This window comes from Artemia franciscana, chromosome 1 (assembly GCF_032884065.1).
Source record: "Artemia franciscana chromosome 1, ASM3288406v1, whole genome shotgun sequence".
In the NCBI taxonomy this organism is placed as follows: domain Eukaryota; kingdom Metazoa; phylum Arthropoda; class Branchiopoda; order Anostraca; family Artemiidae; genus Artemia; species Artemia franciscana.
Genome location: NC_088863.1, coordinates 52,341,993 through 52,359,987, shown reverse-complemented (window position 1 = coordinate 52,359,987; position 17,995 = coordinate 52,341,993). Strand labels below are relative to the sequence as shown.

Here is a 17,995-nt window from a genome sequence, read left to right as displayed (position 1 = left end):
TAAAAACTTTTGTTGTGTAATTATATTGGCATATTTTTTTGCTAAATTCAAAAATACTAAAACTGAATTGGTCTTTTGCCGCCCGTAGGCTTGACATAAATAATTTCTTAGACCACACTGCTTTTCCATTTACGAAAAAATAATTGAAGAAAAAACGGGTTTAATTTTTATAAAGCAGTGAACAAAATAAAATAAAAACTACACTTTAGCTAACAAAAAATAAAAATACTCCGAATATTTCGGCCCCACGTCCGGGAGCCTTTCTCAGCGGAAAAAAAAACAACAAAAAAGGAGAAAATTACAACAATTTAAGACTTTTTTTAAGACATTATAAAAATGCCACGACAACTAAACCAACATAAAAAATATAAACAATAAAATATATAAGAAACAAAACTCACATTATAAAACAAACACTCCCGCACTGACTGTAACTTTAGAAAAACTGAAGTAATTGTTTATATTGCCACTTTCCTCTACCACAATCGATGCATAAATGGGAATCTATTAAAAATGAAAAATTATAAATACTTGCAACAATACGAAAAGAGGTCACCCAACCCCAAATCCAATCAAAATATGACAGGTTAATGAAACACAATTATGAATTATAAATTGAATGGATTTTTTCATTTGTTATTTTGCTATTTCATTTGCTATTTTTAATTGAAGTTTACATTTTTCTTGCCAATCAACAAAAAACATCTAGGAAATAGATTGATGAGGTCTTGTTCTCTTCCTCCTCTCAGAGGAACTCTTAAAATGAAAAGTATAACTATTTTTATTGAAAATTAGACGCTTTCTTTATTCTATAAGTGACATGTTCATTATTTTTTCTAAAACTATTAAAAATATTCACTTGTAAGTTTAATGGTCATGTCTTTTTAGATATTAAAACTCCTCCATGGAAATGTTTCAAGAACAAGAGGACGATAAAAAAGGGTGGTTTTATCAGAAATATGCCAAGTCCAAGGCCGTATCCAAGAGGAGTAGGGGGAGGGGTTTTCCCCCTCCAATGTGCTTCCGAATCGTAAAAACGTAACAAAAATGAATACAAACAAATTCTTGATGTTTTTTAAATTTTTTTGGACTCCCCCCCAAAAAAATAAAAAGGTCTATTCTCAATACTCCCAAATTTTATCTTCTATGTGTCATATTGACTTAAATCTGCACATTAGCAATTTCATTGTCAAAAAAAAAAATTTGCCTGTCTAATAGCTACTGTAAATAATAAAGACCTGCTATATGTTTGTTCCTAGTCTTCCCAGGAAAGCAAATACTTCTTTGAGGACAGATTTATTTAAGGAAAGGACTCGCTCTATTTTCATTTTAATATATGGTTTTATTAGGTGGATTCACTTTTGGTCACAAATGTCGCACTAACAATCGGAGGAATTGTTACAATTATGTGTCCTATTATGTCAACTTACACTTTACTCATGATCTACGCAGTATTGTTTGGAGTTTCAATAGGTATTTATTTTGAAGTGGTTTTTCTCTTTCTGCACACTTTTTATTTATCAGCTGTGTGTTTTTTTCTTTACATACACGATCTGCGCAGTATCATTTGGAATTTCAGTTGCAGGTATTTCGAAAATTGTTTGTCTTTTTTTTTTCTTCTTTCTATCTTAACGCCTAATGCCTATAGGTCTACAATCTATGTTTTTTTCTTAATAGTCTACTGATGATTTACGCAGGATTATTTGAAATTTCAATAGGTATGTGTTTTGCAACGGATACTTGTCTTTAATAAACTATTATTCCATTCTAGTCACGATTGCAATTTTACATTTGATAAAAGAATAAATAATAAGATTTATTGATAAAGATTAATAGAATTTACATTACCAATTAGCCATAACAGGATATTTGCCGAAGAAGCAGAAGAAAAATCTCTCGAGGAGTAGTAACTCCCTAAGTTACTTTTAAAGTCTATAAAATTTTGTTAGAACATTAAAAAGAGTTTAAAACTTTACATAAATGGCAAAAATGAAACTTTAATATAGATATACGCTATATCTATAAAAAAAATTAAAAGATAATTAATTCAAAACTATTCTTAAAACAGGAATCGGAGTTATTAAATTCTTTCGACTAAATTAGAACTCTGGATTTTTAGATTTAACTAAATAAAATAAAAAAATAGCAAAACTAAATCCAATCAATTTAAAGACTCAACTATTCGGTAAATCTTGCCAAAGGTTTTGTCTAAATTTCCTTTCAAAGTGAACTTAGGTTTTGTCGTAAACTCTCCTTTCAGAAAAACTTTCATTTTTTGTTGATATTTTGTTTTTAATTAAGGAATTTCTTACTTGATAGAAAGAATAAATACACTAATCTGTAATATGAAGACAAAATTTTGTCAACCCGCCTCTCTAGTACATGAAAAATAATCTTCTAAAAGTGTTGAAGGAATTTTAGTACCATGTAGGACGAATGAACAAGGAAAACTTGTAATTTTTGAAATGAAAAAAATTGAAAATACAAATTTCTGACTAAAATAAAAAAAATTAAACAAATAAACAATATATTCCAAGAACTTGGGTACACATTTTCATACAGATGATTTTAAACAAAACGTTTTATGATATTCATTACAAAAGGAACAATTTGGAATTGATAAAGAGAAGTTAACTAATTATTATGAGGTCATACAGACAAAACGTCCTGAAATTAGTAATTTTAGGGACTTCTAGCGCTGGAAAAACGGACGAAATAGGAACCACCCTTCTATGTGAATAGATTAAAATATCTACGAATAAGCACCCCCTCCGTTCCTGTTATTGGAGTAAATGTAAAGATATGGAATTGCGTCATTTGAGAGTTGGCAGCTGTGTTGGCCTAAGGCGGTATGGTGCTGCTGTGACTTTTTTTTTTAAGCAAATGAGGTAAGGTTGAAGGGTGGTGGGAGATTGACTAGGGAGAAATTGATTTTTACTAGGGCCTGGAAGGGCAGTGTTGGCGAAAGAAGGGAAATCTTTTTTCTCCTTTTCTTAAAGATGACTAAATTGTCTCTATAAAGAAGGGAGATGTAAGGGATTTTACCCTCATTAAACTCATTAGCCCTCCGTTCCTGTTACACGTGCTAAAGCCTCAACTTTACTACTAGTTTTCCAAACAATGTGAAAACATTTCTGTCTCTGAAGCTTACTAGAATGCAGCAGTGTCTCACGTATCGCAAATATACTTCTAGCCATGAAATATATTGTCATAGAATCAACATTGCTACAAAATAGCTGAATGTTTCAATGAAGCAAAACTCAACCACTTCTACACAAAACCACTATAAAAACACGCCATGAGGTTGAATTGCTGTTCACCTATTTAACTTACTTTGTACATATATATACGTGTGATTTGGTGCGGTATAGATGTGAGAGTGTTTTTATATGTGTTTGAAAGTGTCAACTTACTTCACTAACTTTATTCATTCATTGCAAGGTAGTAGCTTCAATTACAATACAAATGAAGAGAAAATATAACAGAAAAGATGCAGTAAACACGCTGAATGCGTCTGTTCCTTTTTTTTGGAAATTTCTTCAACACATCTGAAAGCAATCCCTGCTTTCTTTTTTAACAGTCAATTTAACCCTTCGAACATCTGCCTTCAAATATTTGTCATTTCCGTGTCAAGCTTTCAGAGTATCTAATATTTATTTTGCTAGCTATAACTGAGGAATTTTTCCGGCATCAATGTGTAATGATTTATATTTTTGTTTGTTGGAGCTGTGGTCCTAATCTAAAACCCCTATGTTAAATGTTGATAGTATCACGTGAACACTGCTCAAATTATGATAGCTTCTATCTGTGCTACATGTAAAGAGCTACATAGCTTCCAGCTCGTTCACTGTATGTTTTTTAGGCTTGTTCTCTAACTGGATCAGGTGCCACTCATCTTGGAGCCTACCTCCATCAGCACTAAGAGGTAACTGGCTTACAAAGGCTAGTTCCTTAGCAATGGTTATGTAACGTCCAATAGACGCTTTTCTGTGCATTAGATATTCTTTGACTTCTTTGACGATGTAGCTATCCTTAGTGACTATCTTGATCAACTTAAGTCCTAGCTCGAGACACTCTCTTCCACAGCCTCTTGAGTAGGGCTGAAAATTAATTGGATGAAAACAAAGTAATACCCATAGCTAAGACTGCTTCGACATCACCCTTAACTGCTGAAATTAACGGGCAAGCTGTAGACTTGGTAAAGCAGTTCAAATATCATGGATCAATTATGTTCTCAAATGGCATACTTGACACCAAAATCTCTGCCAGATTAACTAAGGCAAACTGTGTATTTAGACGACTGCTGGGGGTAGACTTCCTCAAACCAGATGTTAGCTGCCAAATCAAATCTCGAAGTTAGAACTCTGGGACCGAAGTTAGAACTGTTCTCCCATAGAAGTGACACACCTACAAAAAGTCTATACCGTTCAAACTAAACACCTGCCGCGAATAGAAGGCTTCAAATAATATAACCAGATCCAAAACACTGAGATCCTGACGACCTTCAAGCTGGCAGATCTCACTACTCAAGCAGAAGCCAGTTTCCTGAGGTCGTATGACCACCTACTCCGCCTCCTGCCAAGCACACCTGCAAGCATCATCACGAATTTCAACTCCTCTGAAAATGGCTGGTGACTTCCTAGAGGGGGACCGCGCACCAAGTGGGTGGTTGTAATAAACCAAAAACTCCTCCACTATTATTTTAGCCTGAATGAGCCCCCATCACTACCTCGGGACAGGACCACCTGGAGAAGACTGGCGGTGCTGTCAACTGGTTCCCTTTACGCTAGCGACAAGCTAGCGGTCAAGGGGATCATCTGCTGCAGCCTAAGATCAACACTGTTCATTGCCTTTAATAGACCCTCTTTTAATTTCCCACTTGCTGCTTCCAGAATAAAAGTGGTATCAAGGTGTCTGTTTACAACCTAGGCTTGCTGACTAAAGAAGCACTTTATGCGTATTTGAAGCTCTTTATGGCTGGTAACATTCATCATTTCATAAGAACCTAATTTTCATTCCAGAAATACGGGTATAACAACTTGTTAACTAAGGTATATGAACTTCATAGAGCTCAGTGTGAACTTTTATCTAACATCACAAAGTAACATCATTTTAAATAACAAATCACTAATGCCATTATACTGTTAAAAGGAAACTCCGATACAAGAAACCTCATGCACCGAAGAATTTAAGGCTTAAAGATCTTTTTTTCTTTTTTTTTTACATACCTCCTTTATCTTTTCTGGTCTAAGACTACCTATGGGATCTAACGAAGGTAATTGAACAGATTTATGATAGTTGTGAGCCTCCTGACTTACCAGTCCAGTTACTTCAATTGGATATAAATTGAATTGAATCGATTAGATAACTTTCTTAAAACATAACAGTAAGGTGTTTCTTCGTTTGCTAGTCTAAAACTTTTGACTGCCCGAGTTAACCTATAAATACCCCAGAAAAAAATCAACCATAGAAATTTAAAATAACTTCATAAATTAGCGTGACCTATTATGTTAATGAAAGGTTGGTTCTTAAGGGCTGTTTAAAAAGCATTTATGAAGGAAAGATAACACTAAACTGAATCATCTTAAAAATTAGATCAGAGGGCATTACAAGAAAACAAAGATTTACACAAAGCCTGAACAATCCTATATTAAAATACCAAAATCACCTTTTAATCTTTTCTAGGATTCTAAAGATTAGATAACGGGAGGGCTCTTTTTCTTCGGGGCTAAAGAATTAAACAGTTTATTTTTCTACTATTTACCACTCAGCAAAAATATGTTCTCAATATTAATGTAAATGATTAGATAATTATATGTCAGCAGAGACCTGAATATAAGATGATTGCTTTGAAACTCCTCTTTGGAAAATAAGTTTCATCAATGCTTGTTTGCTTAAATAGTTGTGTGACGAAACTTCAAGGCCTTTTAATCATTTAATCTTGTATATCTACAGTTATTTGCCAGTAAGTGTAACTAAAGCATAAATAAAATTCAGGGTTTCTCTGTTTTTTTTAGTCTTTTTAAATTGTACCAGCAGTCTCACAATTATGAAATTCTATCTTAAGCTGAAAAAAATACTATTTAAAGGGATCCTAAGACTTTAGAACAAACAAAGAAAAACTAAGGCTGCATCTCAGGTGCGATATTGCCCTTTTACAAAACATCTAGCCACACCAGGAGTACTCTACAATGCATGCATTAGTAGGGTACTAAACTTATCCAAATATCCACTGAGAAGCTAATCAAACAGTTCGTGGTAACGAACTGTATCAAAACATCGCATTTTAATGCGGATTTTAAATATATAAGTTTCATCAAGTTTAGTCTTACCCATCAAAAGTTACGAGCCTGAGAAAATTTGCTCTATTTTAGAAAATAGGGGGAAACACCCCCTAAAAGTCATAGAATCTTAACAAAAATCACACCATCGGATTCAGCGTATCAGAGAACCCTACTGTAGCAGTTTCAAGCTCCTATCTACAAAAATGTGGAATATTGTATTTTTTGCCAGAAGGCAGATCACGGATGCGTGTTTATTTGTTTTTTTTTCTTTTCCCCAGGGGTGATCGTATCGACCCAGTTGTCCTAGAATGTTGCGAGAGGGCTCATTCTAACGGAAATGAAGTGACCTTTTTCAGTGACCAAAAAAATTGGAGGGTACCTAGGCCCCCTCCCACGCTAATTATTTTCCAAAGTCAACGGATCAAAATTCTGAGATAGCCATTTTATTCAACGTAGTCGAAAAACCTTATAACTATGTCTTTGGGAACGACTTACTCCCCCGCAGTTCCCGTGGGAGGGGCTACAAGTTACAAACTTTGACCAATGCTTACATATAGCAATGGTTATTGGGAAATGTACAGGCGTTTTCAGGAGGATTTTTTGGTTGGGGGAGGGGTTGAGAAGAGGGGGATATGCTGGGGGAACTTTCCATCGAGGAATTTGTCATGGGGGAAGAAAATTTCCGTGAAGGGCGCGCAGGATTTACTAGCATTACTAGCTACAAAAGAAAAAAAATGAAAAAATAAATATTAAAAAGTTTGTTTCGGCTTTAAGTAAGGAGCAGCACTAAAACTTAAAACGAACAGAAATTATTACCCATATGAGGGGCTCACCTTCTCCTAATACCTCGCTCTTTACGCTAAAGTATTTTTTAGTAATTTCAACTATTTACTCTACGGCTTTTGTGATTCAGGGGTCATTCTTAATGAATTGGGACAAAATTTAAGCTTTAGTGTAAAGAGCTAGGTACTGACGAGGGGGCGAACCCCCTCATATATGTAATAATAACATGAGAATACAAAAGTTCTTTACGTAAGCTAATTTATAAGTTACGTATATCTTTTACTAATAAAAAGATTCGTAAAAAATTAAAAGTTCTAGTTGCCTTTTTATTTAACCGAAAATATGAGGGCAACTAGGCTTCCTCCTCCGCTCTTTTTTTCTCAAAATCATTCGATCAAAATTATGAGAAAGCCATTTAGCCAAAAAAAAAAATATGCAAATTTCGTTTTAATTATTCCTCTGCGGAGAGCCAAAATCAAAACATGCATTGATTCAAAAACGTTCAGAAATTAAATTAAAAAAAACAAGTTTTTTTAACTGAAAGTAAGGAGCGACATTAAAACTTAAAACGAACAGAAATTACTTCGTATACGAAAGGGGCTACTTCCTCATCAACACCCCGCTCTTTACGCTAAAGTTTGATTCTTTCTCTCAACTCTTCTTTTTAAAACAGTAAAAAACTTTAGCGTAAAGAGCGGGGCGTTGATGAGGAAGCAGCCCCTTTCGTATACGAAGTAATTTCTGTTCGTTTTAAGTTTTAATGTCGCTCCTTACTTTCAGTTAAAAAAACTTGCTTTTTTTATTTAATCTCTCTAAAAATCCAAAAAGAGTTGAACTTTTCCTGGGGGCAAAAAAAAAGAAAACATGATTCAGCTTTAATATTTTATGCTATCAATTTAGCCCTGGAAAATCTAAAGCATTTCCAGGGCTACTGCTTCCTTTTTTGCTTAAAGTTGAGACGAATTTTCCAAAAGTAGCCTTGTTAAGTTTATTTTTTTTACATATCCGTTCCTGTGTCGGTGCTGTACTGCATCACATTGCAATTTGTTTGTTTCTCTTTTTGCTTCGTTGGACTTTTTCTTCTTGGAACTTGGGGGCTTCTTTAATCGTCCATCTTTCAAGCTATGGCAACCTCGACTGCAAGAAGAACTGAGCACAAAAATCCCCAAAGGAAAACTGATTATGCATAAGTGGGATTCTTTTTAATACACGGTAGCAGCTGAGTAGAATCAAACAGCCATAGCAGAATAGCAGAATAGGCCTGATAAATTATTTCTATCTTCCAACCAAAAAGTGAGTGGCAGCTGGAGAAAGGTAATCAAATTTTTACAGGGTCAGATAAACTGTATGAGCCTGTTAAATTCCCGTCACATACTTACTACTTTTTGTCCCCGAGAGAAATCTACCTTTTAGCAAATATCAAGAACAACATGATTCTTAGTCAATATAAAAAGAGGACAGCTTGGAGCCCTGCTGTTCATTGCAGTGATTTCAGCCTTTTGTTTATTTTTTTCGTAACACCATCCATGCACTGCTAAAACTAAGAAGAAGAAGAAGCGACGCAATGGAATTCCACAGCTTTTGCTAAGTAATTACTCCGTACAATCAGCTGCCTCATACTTTTTTTGTTTGTTTTACCAGTGGCTAAACTTTAGCTTCAAACAACTTGGGACTACAGTGACTTCTATTACTGGCAAGAATTTTCAAGTTCTATGGCTTAGGGACATTTTACCCAATTCATTCCTGATAGTTAGAACAAACTGACAATAACCGAGTCATCACTTATATATTTCTGCAAAAAAAGAAAAAAAATTGGAAAATCTACTCTTGGATGTCACCAAGCATTGTTATTTACGCTGAAACTAAACCCTCGAAGTCTTTTTTTTCCTGGAATTGACTGAAATGTCGTATTAACTGTGAAATTGTACTATCTATTTAGTGAAAAAGGGAAATATATTGAAATTATAAGTTGGAAGATACATAAAGAAGATCTGATGGTATAGTAAGGCACTTGCTCCAATAAAATCAACTGGAGAAAGAAACACACCGACAAAAAGAGAAGTAAAAAGAAATAAATGTTCCAAATAATGGCAATCAATCAAAAGACAATAGCACACATTCCTATCAGATTCTTTGACCAGACTGACCAACCTAACTTTAGCACTCAAATTTTCAACTCTAGAAAAACTGATTCTTAAATAAATTACTTGACCCAACGAAAAAACAAGATGACAGAACGTGTAATTTTTAAGAATGGAATACAAACAATAAACCGCATTACTTAAGAGCAATGTGTTGGCTTAGTGAAATAAAGGACTTTTGGTGCTCCAGTTTCAGAGACGCTGAAACCGGACGCTGGTAAATTCGTCCATAAACATATATAGAGTCTATACAAAATAAATGGTTAAAATAAAAACTTCTTTCAAAGCTTAATTCAACTAATTGATTCATTTAAGGCTTGGAAAAATTATTTACAAGGGTGTGTAATTGTACGATAGCCATTACAAAGAGGGTAGGTTAGTCTTTGTGTAGGTGGAGGGGAGTGAGCTAAATCTCACAGGAGTGCTCTTATGCTCAAAATTCTTACATCTCCATAAGGCTTCAAATCAATATAATAGGTGATTTGTGACAGAAATTTGAAATTAATCCATATTCTTCCTTGACTCAAAGGATTTTTTTTCGACTGTGGTGGCAATATGGTTGATGTTGGGCGACAGCGCCCCCTTAATGCCGATTTGAAAAACTGTGTGTCGCGAAATTATAAATTCGAAGGCTTGCCATTACAAAAGGTTCATTTTTATGAGTACCATAAAAAATTTAGAAGCGAGGCCGAAGAACTTCCCTTGAAAACCATGGAAATGATGATGGTATAATTGATGTTTTGTATGTCAAGCGCCTTTCCTAGTAAATATTTGGAGGGGCAAATTTTTATGGTTAATTATCATTCTCAAAGTATTAATGGAGGGATTAATTGCCTTATGTACATTTAGAAGAGCGTTGAATCAAACACCTACTGCCATGAAGCAGTAAGTAAGGAGCAATCTATGTCAATAAAAACCCAAGCTTTATAACAAACAAAGCCTTGATTACAGTATATGCAACAGCAAAATACATTATTTCCTGTTGATTATAAATGATATAATGGAGGCGGAATTCACTTTGTTTCATATTAAATGAAAACCAATAGTTTTTTTTAAATTAAAGGTAGACATCAAAAATTAAAATCAACAAAAATTATTCCGCACATGAGGGCTGCCATCCCACACTGCCCCCCCCCTTTACCAAATGTTTACATTAAAGATTCACAAGGATTTAAAAATACTTTTTAAGCAATTTCAATGGATTCTTTTTTTAATTAATTGCTGTTTGTTATAATACTCTACCCAGTGTTACCCTGGACGCAAGAAGTGCTACCATCCCCTCAAATATGACTATTTAAATTAAAAAGTAACTTCTGTACAGCGCTGCTTCTAGAAAACAAGCTCATTAAGTATATTTGATTTTTGAAAAAAGTATAATTTTTCAAAAATAAACAGTAGTCTCCATAATAATAAGGGAGCTGTCGCCCCCTCAGCACTCATATTGTACGATTTATCCTACAAGGTAAGGGAGGTCAGGTGTTAAATATATAACTGTTTGAACATTCATTTAATTAACAAGAAAATTGGGAAATTCTATATATCTTAGGTAGTGATTTTAGGCCTCTCATCCATGTTGAATTCTGTTCCGTAGTTATAATTAATATTGCACTCTTTTTTTGAGTATTTTATTCTTTTTCCTTAGATTATATGAATTTTTCATCTGCTAACATCAATTATGATCAATTTCAGAAAAGAAAACATTATGCATGCATATATTTTGTTTTTTTTTTGTGTTATTTTCGTTTTTGCTTGATTAGCATTATGTTTAAATCGTCATAACTAATGTGTTAGTACTTCCACGGTCAAAGTCAGTTGATATTCATATGCCTACAAGAGAGTAAACATTTTATTCTGTTTTATGCCTGAAGCCTAAAGGCGAGCGACTATATTTTGTTTTAGAGATTGTATGTAATTGTCAAGTTCATTATATTATTTCAATCTTTTTGTGTGCCTTTTAATCCATTTAATCTATAATATAATCTATAGTCTTTTAACTTATAGTCTAATCTTTTTTCAGCTGCATTTGCTTCTTTACGTTCGATTCTTTTAGTGGAGCTTCTTGGGTTGGAAAAACTGACAAATGCTTTTGGTCTTCTACTGTTATTCTCGGGTATAGCGGCTACAGCAGGAGGACCTATAGCAGGTGAGTTGCAGAATTTTTCATCAGTCATTTAAGATAATTTTTTTATGGCACTTGGTATTAACCAAGTGACATATAGCAATCGCGAATTCTGCCGGTCTGTCTGTCTGTCTGTCGGTCTGTCTGTCTGTCGGTCCCGGTTTTGCTACTTTAGGCACTTCCAGGTAAGCTAGGACGATGAAATTTGGCAAGCGTATCAGGGACCGGACCAGAAATAGTTAAATTTAATTTATCTTTAATAAAATTAAAGACATTAAATTAGAAATAGTCGTTTTCCCGATTTGACCATCTGGGGCGAGTGGGGGGCCGGTTAATTCGAAAAAAATAGAAAAAATTAAGTATTTTTAACTTATGAGCGGGCGATGGGATCTTAATGAAATTTGATGTTTGGAATGATATTGTGTCTCAGAGCTCTTATTTTAAATCCCGACCGGATCTGATGACATTGGGGGGAGTTGGAGGGGGGAAACCTAAAATCTTGGAAAACACTTAGAGTGGAGGGATCGGGATGAAACTTGATGGGAAAAATGAGCACAAGTCCCAGATACATGATTGACATAATCGGAACGGATCCGCTCTCTTTGGGGTAGTTGGGGGGGGGGGGGTAATTCTGAAAAATTAGAAAAAATGAGGTATTTTTAACTTACGAACGGGTGATCGGATCTCAATGAAATTTGATGTTTAGAAGGATATCGTGTCTTAGAGCTCTTATTTTAAATCCCGACCGGATCTGGTGACATTGGAGGGGGGAGTTGGGAGGGGGAGACCTAAAACTCGGAAAACACTTAGAGTGGAGGGATCGGGATGAAACTTGGTGGGAAAAATAAACACAAGTCCTAGTTACATGATTGACATAAACGGGACGGATCTGCTCTCTTTGGTTTAGTTGCGGGGGGGGGGTTATTTCTGATAAATTAGAAAAAATTAGGTATTTTTAACTTACGAACGGGTGATCGGATCTCAATGAAACTTGATATTTAGAAGGATATCGTGGCTCAGAGCTCTTATTTTAAACCCGACCGGATCTGGTGACATTGGGGGGGAGTTGAGAGGGGGAAACCTAAAACTTGGAAAACACTTAGGGTGGAGGGATCGGGATGAAACTTGGTGGGAAAAATAATCACGAGTTCTACATTCATGATTGACATAACCGGAACGGATCCGCTCTCTTTGGGGTAGTTGGGGAGGGGTTAATTCTGAAAAATTAGAAAAAATGAGGTGTTTTTAACTTACGAACAGGTGATCGGATCTCAATGAAATTTGATATTTAGAAGGATATCGTGTCTCAAAGCTCTTATTTTAAATCCTGACCGGATCTAGTGATATTAGGGGAAGTTTGGGGTGGGGGAACCTAAAATCATGGAAAACGCTTACATTGGAGGGATCAGGATGAAACTTGGTGGGAAAAATAAGCAAAAGTCTTACATACGTGATTTACATAATTGGAACGGATCCGCTCTATTGGGGGGGGGGGGGGGGTAATTCTGAAAAATAAGAAAAAATTACGTATTTTTAACTTACGAAGGAGTGATCGGATCTTCATGAAACTTCATATTTAGAAGGACCTCGTAACTCAGATATCTTATTTTAAATCTCAACCGGATCAAACGTAATTGGGGGGGGGGGGCAGTTTGGGGGACCGGAAATCTTAGAAAATACTTAAAGCGGCGAGATTAGGATGAAACTGGATGGGAAGAATAGAAACCTGTCTCAGATACGTGACTGACATAACCGGACCGGATCTGCTCTCTTTGGCGGAATTGGGAGAGGGGGTAATTTTGAAAATTGAGGTATTTGTAACTTACGAAAGGGTGACCAGATCTTAATAAAATGTGATATTTAGAAGGATCTTGTGCTTTAAAGTTCTAATTTTAAATTCCAACCAGATCCTGTGACATTGGGGGGAGTTGGAGGGTGAAACCGGAATTCTTGGAAAACGTGAAAATTGGGGTATTTTTATCTTACGAATAGATGATCGGATCTTAATGAAATTTGATTTTTAGAAGGAATTCATGTCTCAGAGCTCTTATTTCAAATCCCGAACAGATCTTTTGACATTGGGGGGGTGAGTTGGAGGGGGAAATTGTGGAAAAACACTTGGAGTGGAGGAATCGGGATGAAGCTTGGTGGATAGAATAAACAAATGTCTTTGATACGTGATTGACAGAATTGTACTTGATTCGCTCTCTTTGGTTGAGTTGGGGGGAGGGGTTCAGTGATTTGGCGAGTTTGGTGCTTCTGGACGTGCTAGGACGATGAAAATTGGTAGGCGTGTCAGGGAGCTGCACAATTTGACTTGATTAAGTCGTTTTCCCAGATTCGACCATCTGGGGGGCTAAAGGGAGAGGAAAAATTAGAAAAATTAGGTATTTATAACTTACGAGTGGGTGATCGGATCTTAATGAATTTTGATATTTAGAAGGACATCGTGACTCAGAGCTCTTATTTTAAATCCTGACCGGCATTAAGCCTCTTATTTTCCTTTTTAAATCAATCTATTGATTCATAGAATTTTGTTAGAGCTCATACCATATGATCTCTTCGCTCTTAGCTCTTCTCGCCTCGTCACAAGTGCCATATGAGCTCTTAGCTCTTGTTTTAATGCTTTTTGCTGTAAAGAGTCAAAGACTGTGTGTAATCAATCAATCAATCAATCAATCAATCTGTTTATTAAGAGAAAATAAAGAAAATTACAAAGCATTAGACCCCACAAAGGCTCTTTGGCCTGTGACGGTGGGAACTAAACATTACGTCAATTAATATAGAAGAAAAGCAACAAAAAACAAAACAATGACGTATATGCTTACGTAGCAAAATCAATTAATAAAGGAAGTGGAAAAAAATGAATATAGAAAAAAGAAAAGAAACGAAAAAAACAAAAGCAAAATAATGACATATCTGATTATGTACTAAAATCAATTAATAAATGAATATAGTAAGAAAAGAGAAAAAAAAGAAAAAACACCTTCCCAAACCAATTAAAGCAAGTGGAATATATAAATTGAAAAAAGAGAGAGAAGGGAGGAGGTACCTGAATTTTGGGTATTGGAAGTGGTCAGTCGGGAGGACATTAAAAAATTTTTAAACATAAAATAGCAGGACATGAAAAAATTTCAAAATTCTTTTGAAACTACCAAACGAGTGACACTCTTGAACTGTATCAGGTAGGTTGTTCCAAACTTTATGAAAAGCAGTTAAGGGATTAAAGTCAGATTTCACCGATGGAGTAAACAAAATATTAATATTCTTTGAATTGCAAAGGTGATTCATAGACCTATCACTGACGAAAGAAGGAGTAGTTTGTAGGGCTGAGGGAACATCACCATGAAGTTGATGAAAAGTGAATGACGCGCAAGAAAGAATGTAGAGTGACTGCAAATCAAGTAAAGGGCTAGTTAGGTTAGTTGTAGAACAATTGGTTTCCTGTATAAGCCTTCTTGCTTTACCATAGGACTTAGATAGTGGTTTCTGAAAAGAAGAAAAAGCTTACATCCATACAGTAGGGCAATAAGAGATGTAGGATTGAACTAAGCAATGGAAAATAATTTTTAAAACTGATCCAGGAAAAACACGTTTTAGTTTCCTCAAAATTTCAAGACTCCTTGAGATTTTCATATTAATTAGTCCAATATGATGCTTGAACGAAAGGTTCTCATCTAGAAAATACCGAGGAATCGGACATATCGATCCTTAGGTCTACTGAGAGAACCCCCTAGAAAGGTGGATATCAGTTAACTGAGGGCACGCCAGAGAAGTATGGGAAAAATTAAAAAACTTGACTTAGCAACATTTAGGGCAAGGCGATTAGCATCAAACCAGAGAACGACTCTCTCGAAGAGGTTCACTACTTTAGGAAGCATCTCAGACTCAGTTCCAACTGCAGTACAAATAGTACTGTCATCAACGAAGGCCTGCGAAAGTGAAGGATTTTTTTTTTGCATTGAAAGATTCAGGATGACATAGGCGACAGCAAACTAAGGATTTCTGCTTTTTAACCGCAACTATAAGGTCATTAACATAAATCAAAAACAGAAACGGACCAAGAACAGAACCTTGAGAAACACCAAGCTCAACTTCAGACGAAAAGCTGGAAAGAGAATCGACAGAGATAGTTCTACCGGACAAATATGAATCAAACCAAGAATGAGCCTGTCCTCTTGCACCAATGTGTGATAGCTTATAAAGAAGAATCCCATGAGTTAAGGAGTCAAAAGCCTTACGGACATCCAGGAATATAGCCGCAGGGATCAAACCAGAGTCAAGAGCGGTGTTGAGATAATTTAAAAGCGTTACACATGCATGTTCCGTAGAATGTTTAGCTCGGAAGCCAAACTGAAAATCATGAAAAAACTTTTAGCCTCTATAAAAGCTAGTAGTCGGGAAAGCATGTTTTTTTTTCAAAAATTTTACTAAAAACAGACAGCAAGGATATAGGTCGATAACTGGCTGGATCATTTTGAGGTCCACCTTTATATAAAACAATTACTTTAGCTCGTTTAAGAGAACTGGGGAAAATACCATTTTCAAAAGAAAGATTTACAAGGTTCGTCAATGGAGAAACAATTGAAGGAACAATGAAGTTTAACTACCATAGTTGGAATGCAGTCAGGGCCAGACGCCGAAGAACTTTTCAAGCTATTTAAAATCCTGGCTACTTCAACCTCAGATGTAGGATACAACACCATCGACTTGAGACAAGGCGGACCAAGATTAGACTTGTAATCTGGTTGTGCCAGCGAAGACCTGACTGAAGAAGCAGTAGTTTTCCCAACATTAGCAAAATATGATGTAAATAGTTCCAGAATAGATGGAACCCCCTCAACAGCCACATCACCAACCACAAGACTCGGAGGGATAGAGGGAGCTGGAGAAGAACCTTTAAGAACGGAATTAATCACTTGCCAAGTCTTACGAATATCCCTCCCACAATTTGAGAAAGCGACAGGAATTGATTGTGAAGTTTTAATGACTCTTGTTAAAATTTGTAATAAGTTTTCTATGTATTTTCAATTTCGCGATTCTTTTTATCAGCAAAAAAAATGGGTTACCCATGGGAGCACCTTTATCCGGGCTACTAGCAAATATTTATGTCGAGAATCTTGAGAATTGGGCATTGAATTCTTATTTTTTAAAACACGTCTATTGGGGTCGTTACATGGATGACGTAATTTCACTTTGGAATTATGGGGAAGCTGAGCTTCGGGGCTTCTTAGATCATGTTAACACTTATGACAGAAATTTGCAGTTCACCCTAGAAGTTGAAATTGAAAATAAACTTCCGTTTTTAGATGTATTAATTATTCGTAATTCTGATGAACTGGATTTTACTATATATCAAAAGCCAACACAAAACAATAGATATCTTCACTTTAATTCAAATCACCCCCCACAAGTTAAAAGAGCAGTTGTAACTTCCCTCATTGATCGTGCCCTGAATATTTGCTCCAATTCATATATAAATGCAGAAATAAACTTTATCAGAGATATTCTTTTTGGTAATGGATACCCCATTCCTTTTGTCAATAAAATAATTAACCGTAGAATAAAAAGACATTCTTGTAAAATCGAAGAAGATACTTCACAATGTGAGGCTACTGATAAGCCCTCAATTATTGTCTATCTTCCGTATATCCCAAAGATCACAACAAGATTAAAAAAATATTTGCACAAAAAATAATCTGTACGTAGTTTTTACTAATAATTTTAAAATCATCAATTTCTTAAACTCGGGTAAAGATAAGACCCCAGTTACTCGCCAAAGAGGGGTCTATCAAATACCATGTGATTGCGGAAAATACTATGTCGGCAGGACCCATCAGAATCTAGACAGCATAAAAATGACATAGACAAGGCCTTAATTTCAAATAGTTCCAACAACTCCTTTGATTCTGCTTTAGGTTGGCATATATTTAATAATCCGTCCCACATGATACTTTTTTAAACTCTTCACTCATTAGTAATGATTTGGGAATAAAACAGGTGGTTCGAGAATCAATCGAAATTAATCTCAAAATAAATAATAATATTTCTTTGAACAGGGACTTGGGGGAATACTCACTAAATTCTTTATACTCAAATTTAATTAAAAATGATCTAACAAAATATTTTACTAAACCGATTTATAATAGTACTGAACCAACTACGAAATGGCCTTTGAGACAGGCTGCTAAACAAGCAAGATTAGCTTTAAGAAATTGCATCTAATCATTTTATTCTCTTCAGTTTGAATTAGCTTATATTCTCATTTCATTCTTTTCGCCAGTCCTGGTTGAACTTCGTTGAAGTAAGGATGCTAGGGCTATTTTTAAAAAAAGTTTTAAAAAGTGTTTTTAATTATTCAGTTTTAATCCTCACAATTTGATGTAAGTTCTTTTATATATATATATATATAGTTTCTCTCTTATTCTTGTATTGTGCTGAAGACGGCCCTTGGACATAGGGACGAAATATCTACAGAAATAATTTCCACTGTCTTGAAATTTTCCCTATTGTCTCTACGTTGTATTTGTTTATTATTTTTTCTTCTCCAACTCTTTAGAAGGCCAGGTGTCATCCATAGTTTAAGTGGAATGCATCTTTTTGACCTTGAATTAGAGGGGTCCAGAGCACATACTTCAAAAATAGACGCTTTCACTGACTCATTAAAA

At 35.2% G+C, this 17,995-nt stretch overlaps 1 protein-coding gene across 1 annotated transcript in view; it reads left to right on the top strand.

The window, feature by feature from the left end:
* The window catches only part of LOC136031230 (monocarboxylate transporter 10-like), a 116,359-nt gene that overhangs the window by 91,667 nt on the left and 6,697 nt on the right, over positions 1–17,995 (top strand). The window contains exons 6-7 of the mRNA XM_065710629.1: positions 1,350–1,473; positions 11,226–11,351. Of these exons, the coding sequence (XP_065566701.1) occupies positions 1,350–1,473; positions 11,226–11,351 (250 nt within the window). The remainder of the gene's footprint in view (positions 1–1,349; positions 1,474–11,225; positions 11,352–17,995) is intronic.